The sequence below is a fragment of the Zonotrichia leucophrys genome, chromosome 2 (assembly GCF_028769735.1).
Source record: "Zonotrichia leucophrys gambelii isolate GWCS_2022_RI chromosome 2, RI_Zleu_2.0, whole genome shotgun sequence".
Lineage (NCBI taxonomy): Eukaryota > Metazoa > Chordata > Aves > Passeriformes > Passerellidae > Zonotrichia > Zonotrichia leucophrys.
In genome coordinates this window covers 119193443-119207120 of record NC_088171.1, presented here as the reverse complement: position 1 = coordinate 119207120, position 13678 = coordinate 119193443, and the positions used below count along the sequence as shown (strand labels likewise).

The 13678-nt window shown below is 40.6% G+C and overlaps 1 protein-coding gene across 2 annotated transcripts in view; it reads right to left on the bottom strand.

Annotated features, from left to right (window-relative positions):
• PREX2 (phosphatidylinositol-3,4,5-trisphosphate dependent Rac exchange factor 2) overlaps nt 1-13463 on the bottom strand; it is a 176244-nt gene extending 162781 nt beyond the window's left edge. The window contains exons 1-2 of one of the 2 annotated variants that reach the window (XM_064706194.1): nt 13323-13463; nt 8335-8528 (exon numbers count right to left, since the gene is read on the bottom strand). In XM_064706194.1, coding sequence (XP_064562264.1) covers nt 8335-8475 — 141 coding nt within the window. In that variant the 5' untranslated portion in view covers nt 8476-8528; nt 13323-13463. Of the gene's footprint in view, nt 1-8334; nt 8529-8618; nt 8781-13322 lie in introns of those variants that run through there. The other variant, XM_064706193.1, reaches the window with a different exon arrangement.
• Nucleotides 13464-13678: the final 215 nt, after the last annotated feature.

Below are 13678 nucleotides of genomic sequence, written 5' to 3'. Positions count from 1 at the left end.
AGGGATGCCAGATGACTCGGCAGCCAGACTGCCAAAAGCACAATGGACAATCTGGAGGTCTCGTGGGGTCTAAAATAAGTGTCAACCAACGCCTAATTTCTCAGTTCTGTCCCTACAATGGGATAAACTCAACTGTGAGCAGCCTATGAGACAATCCCAGGAGCAATCAAGCTTCACAAAACAAAGCTGGCTTTGAACAGTTGTCCTTGCAGCTTCTCAGACATTTTAAGCAGACAACCATTCTTTTAGCATCAATTATATATGAAGGGAAAGAGTTGCTTTGCTGTCAGAGTGGTGAACTGGGAATCAAGACATCAGATTACATTTCTGGTTCTGGCACAAGCTTCCACAGGGAGTCAAAAATCAAGATCTAAGTTTCCCATTTGTAGAACTACACAGGTTTGATTTATTCATGAAAGCAATGCACTAAGATATCTCTGAATAGAAAATAGTACAAAAGTGCCAGATTATCTGTTTCCTGAGCAAAAATAATACAGTTGAATTTTTTTAAAAAAAACCCAAAACTATGTATGTGAGTTTTCTCTTAAATTTTGAATAATTGCTTGCTGAACAGTACAGCCTGGCAATCTGCATTGCAATTTCAGAGTATAAAGGAAGTAGAGATGCAACCCTGAAAATTCTGTTCTTCTGAAACTGGCTGAAACTTCAAGGCAGTCAGCCTTTTTTCTGTCATAGCAATAAATTGCAAACTGATGACTCATGGAGGTTGGAAAGGAGGTCATCTAGCCCAATTGCTTGAACAGAGCAGTGTCAACTAGAACAGGTTGACAGTCTTGCCTAGATGACCTTCAAGCAAAATTTTAAAAAAGCCTCTGAGCAACTTATACCAGTTTTTGACCAGTTTTATTGTGAGCAGTATTTTTTCCTTTCACACCACGTTGGAGTTCCCATCTTCCATGGCCTCCCCTTCTTCCACTCTGCACTTCTGAAAGGAATGTGGCTGCATCTTGCCCACACCTATCCATCAGGGAGTTGTAGACAACAATAAAAATTCCACCTAACCTTCTCAAGGCCAAAGACCCCTGGCTCTCTCAGCCTCTTTGCAGCAATATGCTCCCGGCCCCTCCTCACCTTGCTGGTCAGCAGCAGACTTGTGTCAGTAGGTAAAACTATTTCCTCAGGGAGCTGAAAATGTGACTCTCAGAAGCCTCACAGATGTAGAGCAGAGGGTAGAGAGTCACCTCCCTTCACCTGCTGGCAACACCCTTGCTAGAACAGTCCCAGGATGCTGATTCTTTCCTGCACTGAAAGGGTGCAGTGCTGACTCATACTCCAGTTCTTGCCCAGAAGTACTCCCAGAGTAACCTCTGTAAAGCTGCTTTCTAGCCCCCAGCCTGTACAGGTGAACCAGGTCATTCCATCCCAGGAACAGGACTCTACCACCAAAACACAGTACCCAGCACCAGATTCAGACACCTCTTCAACACCTCCAGGAGTGGTGACTCCACTTTGCAATCTTGATTCTTGTATTCCTCCTGAGTAGCCAGTCCCACATGTTCATCAAAGACCACAATAATTCTGCTCGATCCCAAACAGAAAACTGAATCAATACACACATAGTTGAGTCCTAAAGCAAAAACAGTTAGATAAAATTTCTGTAAAAGATTATGCATGAGGATGTGAGTACAAGTAGGTGAGTACAAGTGTTTTCTTCAAGACACTTGTATAAAACGGTAAAGTCTTAAATAAAATTCATTACCCTTGCTCAAGCCTGTATTTCATTCATGGGTAATCCAATTCCTTTCCAAACAGGGACATATACTTTACTCAGAGATACACAGTTATAGCCTTCTGCAGATTAGCAAATCATGCCAATCAGTATCTTAGGTCAACTACAGCCAGCTTGGATTTATTTTGGCCAAAGGACAGCTCCTTTAGGTTTCCCATGCAAAGAACTTTTCAATTTCTCACATGGTGTAATACTGTTACAATGACTCCAACCTTGTTTAATTGACAAAATTGCTCTTCATGCTAATCTTACCAAATAAACGCAAATCAACCTTGGGATGCCTGGTTTTTAAGCTTGGTGTTCATAAAATGGTGACAAAAATTACTACAAAATGGAGTTTAAAAATATGTCTCCATAAATATTTCAAATTGTTGTCATTATATCACAAAGCTTTCACATTGTCATCTCCAAGGAGCTTCATATCTCCTTGATGTTTCTTGTAGGCAGCTCCTCTAAGCACTGACTCTTCTTTCTCACAGCAGCCAGCTGACTCCAGATCCCTCAACCAACCAATCCACTCTTTTATAACACTCTTCTGATTGGCTACAGGTGTGGCCTGTTAAAGTCAGGTCTGTTCCTAATCTTTAATAATGAACCCAGCTGCAACTCTTTAGGGGATAAGATTACTTTCTATACTACCTTTATTTCTTTATATTGTATCCCACTACATGAAATCACTGCAAACAGCATACTAATCAACAGCATTAGGCTGCATGGAATAACTTAAACCTGGATGTTCTGATCCATGGTCCCCCTAAAGTAGCCTCTTCTAAATTAGCAACTCACACTACAAATTTGTGAAACACATGTGCCAGGAGAGTTAGGACTGAGCTGTAAGGCAGAGCAAAGAAATAAATGGAAAACTGCAAATATTATTTATAAATACAGATAAATCATGAAGTTGTACAACATTTCTAAGCATATTATAGGCTTCAAAAGATTAAGTCTTAGTCTACAATAAGTCTTAAGAACAGATAAGTTTCTTAAATGCTATGGAACAAAGATTTCTCCTTTCAGTATTCTAAACTTTTCACTGAACAGCTCAACAAACCACCTTTCTTCCCAAAGAAGAGTTTTTCACAATACAATCTAAGTGCATCTGAGAGCAGTAAGAAGAAATACATTGAAAAGTATGAAACATTTGTCATTGTCTAGCCTAAATCCCTCCAATTCCAAACAAGATAAGATATGTACTCAAAAATTCTTCTGAAAAAACTCTGGTTTTTGCCACTGTCCTACATTGCACGAATTCTGAGCTCACCTAGTAAAGACACTCACGTGAAAAAAAATCTTTCTTGCTAATCCACTCCATCAAGCAGAGTGTTCAACCTTGGGGCAGGTGTTACAAAGAAATAAACAGCTTTTAAGCAGTTACCCTTACTCTGATAGGGACCACAGGTGGTGCCATGGATACAGACAAGCAAAGTCAAATAAAAATAGAATGCCACACTCACATTTTTTGTTAACACTTCAGCAAGTTAAAAACAGAAATTGGAAGTGAATGGAAAAGATATTGACTTTCTATGGTAATTGTGTTTGCACTTCCTTTTGACTTTTCATGATGAAGTAGCCATAGAATGTTGTTTTTCTTTTCCTGAAGAGAAAGGAAATCACATAACCTTATCAAAAAATGCAGCCAGCTAAAACCCTTCCCTTCCATTCATTTAAATCCCTTTTATAAAATATAAATGCAATTATGAAAAGCACTATGAAGCCACTAATCATCACTGTAATTGAGATATAACATATTCAGTGAGTGGGACCAGATGATCCTTATGGGACCCTTTCAATTTAAGGTATTCTGTGATACATACACACATGCACACAAAAACAACACACACAGACACACTGTTTTTATATCAAACCACAGCCATAAAAGATCATTTATAAGTTGGGGTTTTTTTGTGGAAAGCCCAACATCTAACTTTATTATATAGCATAACTATTTGAGTAGCTTTCATCCACGACATAAATCCTTCATTGCTAGCCAGGCTTAGTAACACTGAATTTAACTATAAAGGTTACCTGAAGTCTCCATTACTGTAATCACTTCTCCAAATAATTAGTCTGCTCAAAAATCAGAGAAATATTTATTGAGCCAAGAGACAGGGAATGTTCAGCAGGGGAACACAGAAGCCGAGGAGTCACACAGACACTGAAAAGGCTGCACAACAAACCTTATAAACAACATCTCTTTATACCAATTGAAAAGCAAGGATTCAGCTTCCCTTAACAGGGCACATTTAAAGAAAACCAACCATTTTTTTCACTTTAGAGCAAGCAGAAGACAGTACACTATGTTGTAACAAAATCAAACTGATACTTGAGAGTTAACTGGCAGAAACATATATATTCACTGGGAGACTCTGTAAACCATACTGTAGTCTACATAATAAACTAGCTTTGTTTTTCCCCCAGCTGCTTCAAGATCTAACTAGCCACCCCAGCTGAGGCCGTGGGGAAAGGCTTTCAGGAGTGCCAACATCTGCTTCTATTCCCATCAACGTCAAATTCGTCAGAACACAAAACTGTGCCAGAGAAACAATCGCTGCCATAGGAAATTAAACTCTACTTCCATGGATATCCCCTGAAGTACCAAGTGTAGCAGATTGATTACATTTCCAATTTCTATTTCAAAATAAAGTTTCTTTCCAAAAAATATACATGTGTATTTTAAATGTGTATATGCATATATGTACATGCATCCTAAAATTCTTTATGGCCTGTTTTTACCTTAGTGGCCAGTCAATTAGTGTAAATCACAAACATAAAAACTAAGCCTTATATCAGGTAAAAAGGTGACAAATTAACCTAGCCACTTTTTAGCAACTCTTTACTATTAAGTATTTTTAATGTCTCATCAACCACAGTTTTACTGGTCTCTTTACTACTGCTATGTTGAGGATTCAAGTGAGTACCCTGATTACACACTAAATGAAACTTCACATGAAAACACTCAGCAAATTACAAAAAAAACCCAACTATTTTTTTAAGACTGTCATTTAAAAATCATATGTTCCCCAGCATAAAATCACAGACCAAGGAATCTTAGAAAAGTTTATGCAGTTTTGCTCCAGTTAGCTAGCCATAGAATAGAATCATTAATGCTGGAAAAGACCTCCAAGACCATCAGGTTCAACCAGTACCCAGCACTGCCATGTTCTCCACTAAACCATGTCCCCAGGTGCCACATCTGCTTCACATGTTTTGTGAACTCCTTCAGGGATGGCAATTCCACCACTTCCCTGGCATCCTATTCCAATGCCTGAACACCCATCCAGTGAATCAATTTCTCCTAATAACCAACCCACCCCTCCCCTAGTGTAGCCTGGGGCCATTTCCTCTTGTCCTGGCACTTGTCAGGGCAGAAAAAAGACTGATCCTTACCTCACCACAGCTTCCTTTCAGGTACTTGTAAAGAATGATAAAGCTTTCCCTCAGTCTCCTTTTCTCCAGGCTAATTGTGCTTAAAGGACAACATAGGAAATGTCCCTTATGTTTACACAGATCACAGTAAATATATATTTGGTCATTTGCTATAAAGCATGAAGGAGATAAGGTAAAAATTGATGATGTTACAACTTTTTTTAAAGCATATTTACTATAAGTACTTTACCATAAGTACCTAAGGTAATTATTAATTATTCAGTCACACATTAGGATTTGTGGGCATGGAATTATTTTATACAGTGCAAATATTCATCAACTATTACTTTCTGTCCCCTCCAGAAAGTTCATTTTGATAAGAAAGAAAGATTTTCCTCTATTCTTGCAAGTACGCCTTCTCTTCCATTGGAAAGCAAAGATTTTGCCACAGGAAAATGGTATGATCATCAGCAAGAACATCTAGAAGCAGAAAAAGTCCAATTGCTAATTTAGCCAATAAAGCATCAACTGTCCATAACAGAATATTGTAGCTTAGTAAAAATAAAAACTTCTGTCTACAGATATAATTTTAAAAGGTCTTTTAGTGTCTTAAGTAAATTCTTCCATCACTTGTTACTTTTAAGAAATGCTAGAAGAAACAAAAACTGTGGTATTGCAATGGCACTCTAAATGTTATAATGAAACATCTGAAGGAAAAGAATAAGCATAAGTATATTTATTCATAATTTCCAGTGCATGCCTCCTCCTTCCAACATTGCTGCAACTACTGGGTGGCTTAAGTTTATCCGCCTCACATATGTTTACACATCCCACTGCAATTGGCCCAAAATTGTTATTGCTGAGATCTCAACACTACTATAGTTTATTACTGGAAGATTCAGGAGACACAAAAGAATAATATTAATACAAGCAGACCTTTTTCACTCAGATTTGTTTTGTCAAGAGTGCAGATATAAAATAATATACTGTATTTACACAGCACAAAGCCAAAAAAGAAGAGGTGAATTAATTCACATGGGAATGACTACTCAGCTACTTCTACTTAATAAGTAGTTACATAAAGTTACATGTATATCAAATCTTCTGTTTTGTACCTTACAGTGTTACAGAATTTTGACAGAACATACAAGCCAAGCTACTTCTCACTGATAAGTGGAGGATGAGCAATCATAGAGTAGGAGGGGAAAAAAAGACTTTAAATAACCAACCAGAAATCTGTTATTTAATTACAACATAAACAAAAGAACCTATATAAATCTAGCATATAGTAGGTATGTTTCCAGTGTAGGGAAACCAGCAAATCATTTCCCATGTTGACACAGACCAGCAAGTCACTTCCTCCTTATAACCTCTTCATTCTCTAGCCATGCACAGGGATTTTTCATTTATCTAAGTGAATACCCTATTTCCTATTAACTACAGTGAAAACTGCAGGTACTCAGAGCAAACTCTCAGGGACACTATAACTGGCTTCACCATCTCAGTCATAAAGGAAAGGTGGTTTCCACACAATGAGCTCCACTGACAACACTGAGATGACCTGGAAGTCCAGCTGTCAACTTTGGCTGGAACATAAACCCCTCACTCAGTGATGGGTTTGATGGCTTACATAAAATCAGTGTCATGGTCTCCATACTGGCCCTAGTCCAGTGGCCCTCACAAATGCACCACCACAGCTGATCTCAACAGCAGTCCTAGCAGGTAGACCAAAGGAAAGCTCAGAAAGCTCAAACAAAACTGAGGTACAATTAGAACATGTGGCATTTCTCTGTGAAGGATTTACATCTCTGAACAGTCACTTGAACCGTGTCCACAACTGTTAATGAATCTGAAAAGTTGATGTAGAACCAAGTATTTAACACCAACCCTTCTTCCTTTCTCCACATGATTTGTTTAGATCATCTTGATCCAAACTGCAAAAAGACTTATTACTGAATTCAGTGTCTGGATAGAACTTGAAACACTTACAGATTCTGATCCTTGGGAGAATTTGAGCACTTACTGCTTGAACTGAAATACCTATCTTATGTCTAAAACCTTAGAATTCAAAATTAAAGATATTACAAATTCTTCAAATTTGCTGAAATCCAAGACTCTGGCACACACCAAATTTGTGGGTTAAGGTAGAATATGGAATAACATTTCCTTAGAAAAGTTTTTTTAAAAGTAGGTAAAACCTGACCATTAAATGGAATCAAGTAAAATAATTGCACAGCCTCTTTTTCAAACATACATCCTGAGCTTAAAAAAAAACAAAACACCCCAACACATTGGACCATTTACCATTTTTCATGGTGCTGCTGAGGATAAACATATGGAGAAAATAAGCTACTCTGTAGATCTTATTTCACTCCAATGTCTGTGCTTTTATTCTCCCTGTCACAGCCAACTTAAGAATTTCCTCTTTCATGGTAATAAGCAAAAAGTCCACAATTCTCAAGGCAGCAAGGCAGGAAGTTTGCAGTTGGAAGGATTTCCCCTCTTCAATGGGACAGGGGAAGAGAAATGTATGATGGGGCTACTGTGAATACTTTTGCAATCTGAAACAGCTGATTTGAACATATTTATCACATCAGAGCCCTAAAGTGATGCTACCAAGATCAGGCACAAATGAAACACTGGCCACATCTGTTCTGCAATGATTTGTCCCTTTGGCTTTTTGAGTGAGAACTCCTGCCTTTCGGACTAGGGTATTACCCGGCACCAGCAATCCCATCAAATGTAGCAGGAAGCTCAAACTGTCCCAACAGAGCTGAGCAGAACGCACGACGTTCCCAGCTGACCCCCTATCACAAGACGGGAGTGAACGCCACATGTGGCTTTAATGCCAAGCAGCTGCTGCACACCAGCACCCCCTCTGTCCTGCTGCCTCCCCCCTGCACCGCTGGGTTTCCAAGACTGTCGCAAGTAGTGGAAACCCTACGGCATCCTAAAATGAACACAGGCCCCCTCGCCCGATAGGTTTGGGGGAGCCCAAACCCATCGCCCCCATCCGCTTCCACTCGCGGAGACGCGAGAGCATCAGTGCCTCAGCGCGGCCGGGGGACGGGGGGCGAGGCGGGGAGGGAGGAATAAAGGGATAAACGCTTCGGCTATCTCCAGACCTGTTACCCTCCCTCCCTTTCGGGCAGCAGCTGGGGTTCAGCCCTGTCCCGGCTGGGCGCTCCCTGCCCCGCGGCCCCGGCGCCGCCGCTCACCGACACCAGGAACTCCAGCGTGCCCACGTAGTCCCGCTCCGTCTTCAGCAGCTCGTTGAGGACGCACACGCGTAAGCGAAGCTGCTTCTCCAAGTCCTTCCCGCTCTCCCCCTTGCCTTCCCCCTTGCTTTCTTCTGTCATGGTGCTGCGAGGAGGATTGGTGCTCCCAGCCCGGCGCCTTCCCCGGCGCTGCGCTGCGGACAAGGACAACAAAGACCCCGCCAAGTTACACAGCGGGGCCGGGGCCGGGGCCGGCCGCTCCCCACCGCGCAGCCCCCGCTCACCCCGCTCCGCCGCCGCCCGAGCTCCGCAGGCGACGAGCCGCCCCCGAGCGCGCTCCTTTCCCGTCAGGAAGGGGACACTGCCCGGAGGAAACGAGCGGTCACTGGTTCCCAGCTCGCCCTGCTAGCTGAGAGGTTGGAAAGCCTCCGCGGCAGCAGAGACTTGGACATTAATCAAAAGCTTTGTATCCATGTGACTCCAACCCCTTCCCCCCCTTCGCTAAATCTCAGGAAAAAGGAAAGGAAACAACTTCAGGGAGGATTGCGTGCCAGCTGCCTGTTTCACACACAAGCTGCGATCTCCAGTTTGAGGCTAATTGGAGTCCTCCAAGAACAGAGTAAAAGAATTATAAAAATGTCCCAGCGAGCTGGCTGGCGAGGGAATCGGCAGTTGTTTTTGTTTTCATTTTATCATCAGCAAAGAGCCATTTCAACTTCCCCTTCCACACCTTCCCACGAGATGTATATTACAGCGTGTAAGAGCTGTGATATTCTCCCGAGCAAACATACAGAGCTAAGCGTGTGCTGAGCAGGTACAGAGAAGTTCTTTGAAGATAGTGAGGGGGTTTATGTTGGCTAGTTTTTTTGTTTACTGAAACAAAGTGCTATAAACTCTCCAGGTTATACAGTTTTCCTATCTGCCTATCAGATTTGCATGATACATTAAAAGGATAAAAAAATAATTCTGTAGGTATTTCAAACAGCCAGCAAAAATTATACAGCTGCTTTAGGTGAGGGAAACTGGTTTCTTGAAGGCTGCAATATGTCAGGATGCTACCATGTGAATTTTAAGACCACTGATGAAAACTGAAGTTTTCTCTGGGTAGCTCTTCTGTTTGTGAACGGAAAGAAAATGCGGGTCTTCAAACTTACATATTCCATATCAACTATCTTTCTAAACCTGCAACATCCTAAAGGGACAGAATAAAATGAAAACCTGAGAGTACAACTCTTCTACAGCTGCAGAACAAGTTGAGGCAGTGAGAGGAATCCTTTAGTAGGAGAGAATAAGCTAAGACATTTGTGTTCTGATAATTAGCCATCATCAGGCTGTCTGCCTCAGACATTTCTTGTGAAACAGAGGATACACTTCCCACAAGACATTTCCCAAAGAGCAGAGGAAAAAAAAAAAAAGCCTATTTCTTTGAATGTGACCTACTTCCTTGCATTCTCCCTTTCGCAAACACAAACAGCTCCTGTGCATAAAGCTAAGGCAAGGAGCAGCAATTGCTCAGGCAAATTCTTCCATATGTATCCTGCTCAGTCATTTATGCTTGTGCAGATAAGCCTGGAACTTGCCTGCTGACCTCAACATAGCTCCTTCCTCAATATAGGGCTAGTCCATTTCAAAAACAGATACTAATTTTCATGAAAATCAAAACTTCACATTTTTTAGTACCTCATGGCCCTGATAAATTTGGTTTAAATGGACTGATGGGTTGAAAAGCCAAACACAGCTTACTGAAGCCTCTTTCTTTAGAAAACCTGTTTAAAATAGACAGCCTGTCTGATGATTAGCTCAAAACTTTTTCAGCTTCTTGCTGGGCTTCATCAGTGAGACATTGTCCCAAAGTCCTGAGGTTCTGTGGCATCCGCCCTGAACCTATGGAGGAGATTAGGTGTTTCACAATTGCTTGCATTAGCATCAAGAAGGCTTCTTCTAATCACCCATGGAACCCCATGATGAAAAATGATCCAAAGCCACTGGAGCAGAACACGCTATTACTTTGCACTCCTAAATGCATGTGGGTACCCTTCTTCAGGGGCACACTACCCTCTAACTTGTTCAATTCCCCATCAAAGAACACCTTCTCTTTATTTTAGGAGAGCAGAGATAACATTTCTACATTTTTTGGTTTCAGATACCGCCGTGTGCTCTCAGCTTCAGCCATGTGCCATTGGTTGTCACAATCCCCATGCACACGCACAGACCAAGGTGACAGCTAAAAGAGGCAGGAGCAGCAGCTTGGTCTTTCTTTCCCATCATCTATAGAAGTAAAAAGAAAGAATCCTTTCCTTTTACATGTTTGTATCTCACTGCCAGGAGACCTTGGAGCCAAAGTGATTCTTGTCCTAGTTTACACTCCTGCTGCCCTCACACAATGCTCCTTCATTGAAGAAAGCAGCTCCAGCTATCTGGGCCAGCAAAAGCATTAGGGACAACACACAAGAAACTTTTATGACTCATCTAAAGCCACTGAACCCAGCAAAACTCACAGCAGATGTGCAATGATAGGAAAAGTCAGTCTAAGTAGCAGACACAATCTATGGAAAACATACGTGCCTACAGGCTCAGCCAATTTTCCTGTCAATCTGCTTGAAGTAATAAAGACACAGGGCAAGTTACACTTTTCCCTTAGTTTCAGGAAAAAGCTGAATTGTTCCAGTTGTAGTTTGCACTACACCAAAACTGAGTAAAGAAAGAATGAAATAGAAGAAAGGTAGAATATAGAGACAAAGGATTAAAAAAAATTAGCCTGAACAAAATATTTTAAGCTACTAAACAGCTGATTTTACACTGCGATGTACCAGGAAACTTGGCTAGTAGATAACTTGTTTCTGTATTTTAAACAGGTGCTATGTAAAACAGGGTCTTGATTATGCTATCATGTGGAGACAGCAATCCTTGTTCCCTAAGTGGAAAGACACTGATTTGGAGAAACTGAAAAATCATACTGTTCCCATGGAATGTTATAACTCTGGAATGCAAGAAGAACTATTTTGGTCTAAGGGTATTTGAGGCTCAAGTTGGATTTCTACTTAGAGTTCCATTGAAAAAAATATGGCAACACATATGGCCCATACACATAGCTGAGGATGGATGTGACCTCCTCAGATGTGGTCCAGCCCTCCTGCAGCAGAGTGCCCAGGGCAACAGGACAGGTTGTCCAGCCAGGTTTTGAGTAACTCCACAGATGGAACTCCACAGTCTCTATGGGAAACATGTGCTAGTGTTTGACTGTATTCTACAGTTAAAAAAAGAAAAAGTCTTGTGTTCAATCAGAATTTCATGGTTTTTAATGTGTACCCATTGCTTCTCACCCAGCCAGCTGGCACTACTGAGAAAAATCTGAGTCCCTCTTCATTATTCCCTCCCTTCAAGCATTTAGAAATTACGATAAGATTGTCCATGAACCTTCTCCCTTCTAGGCTGAATAGTCCCATCTCCCTCAGCCTCTCCATGTATGTGAGATCCTCCATTTCCTTAGTCACCTTTGTGGTCCTATCTGATGATCTGGACCAAGATTCCTTATTAAATATCTTACGCATGTCAGACTGAAGTAATTAAACTCCAATGATCTGCCATGACATTTAATGGCCTCTATGGGAAAACCCCATGGATTTATTTCTGTGTTGAGACTGAATGATGGATATCGATGCAAGACAGCCCCAGTAGCACACAAGAATATAGTCAAGTGTTCTGCAGGACACATTATCTTGTATTACAGCACTGTAAAGGATTCCTCAATCCAGCTGGGATATCTTCTTTTCAGAGAGAGCTGAAACAAATATTTATATTTAAAAAAAAAAAGAGACAAAAATCTCCTTAAGAATTACTAAGAGGCCCATGCAAAAAATGTGATAACAAAGACTAAAAAATTCCCCAGGATAAAAACAGTTTCTTTACAGGTGGGTCTAACACCATACTGTGCCATTAAAAGGTTAATATGTATGGGACTAGCTGTAAAGTGTTATGAAGTGTTGGAAAGTAAATAAACTGCAAACTTCACTTTCGACACATAACTGTCTGTTCATTCACCGCAGAATTTAGACCAAACCAACTTGTCAACCACAGGTTTTAAAGAGAAGTGGTTATATGTACAGAATGAACCAAAATAATCAGTTCTATAATCTTCCTTTATGGCATTTTGGAAGAAAGATGGAGGTACTTTAACCACATTTAAATGGTCCCAAGCATAGTAAGTTATAATCTTCACTGTAAAGTAATCATCAACATAACAAGTGAGCCCATATAATCAAAAGCTTTCTGCAAGTATTCTGAATACAAGCTGCTCTCCTTCCCAAAACCAGATTCTTTTACCCCAAGCTGCTGCAACATTTCTCTCCCAAGTATGATTGCCCAGAACTTCACCACAAAGCTTTTCCAGGAGCTTCTTATGATAGTGTGTCTCTATCCACAAGGCTTTTAATACTTTTATTCCCACCAGCACAAGGAACATAGCAAACATCTGTAGCAGACAAAATCTTAACATTGAGCTTTACTCAGCATGGAAAGAACAACTGATGCATGATACAAACCTGATTTATCAAAAAATAAAGCTAAAATTACATATAGAGATTATAGCTCTTAATAAGAAGGGTGATTTGCAGTTCACTTAAGTGAATGTATGTTATTTTCCCCATGGGGATAAATTGTACCCTTAAGAAATCCTGCAGTAAAAGCCACCCAAGTCCTAGAATGACAAGGGATCACTGCAGATGGTTTTTCTTCAGAAGGTCATCTAGCATGAGCCAGCATGCACACAAAACCCCAAGACAGGAACAGAACAGTTCAAATATCTTTTGACTTTAAATTGGTATTAAATGACTACATATAAACGCATGGCAAGATTTGTTCAAGAAACTAATTAGTTCAGGAAGAAATTGCCCTTATCTGAAGCTACCATTGCTAAATAAAAAGAGTCTCCACAAGGTTCAGCCCAAATTTAGGTACCCTGATGAAAGCTATTTAAACTAAAACCTCACCTCCTGTAATGTCCAAGCAGAAGAACAGAAAGAACAGCTGCACACAATTACTTCATCTCAATTTGAGGACATCTGATTACAGCTTCTTCACGTTAGCTTTTTAACAACCTTTTTAAAACTGGCAGGAAGTTGAAATAAAATTCATTATAAACCATGCAAGCTGAAATAAAAAGAATATTGTTTATACAAATAATGTTGAAAGACCTATCTTGGTAAGAAATACAAGGTCTTCTATGCTGCTAGCCATCTTTATATCACTATGGATTCTACATGGGAAGGAGGCCACAGCTGATCAATTAACTTGATTGATTGATCAACTTTTCTTGAGCTGCATGTGGGATATCTGCAGAGCAACC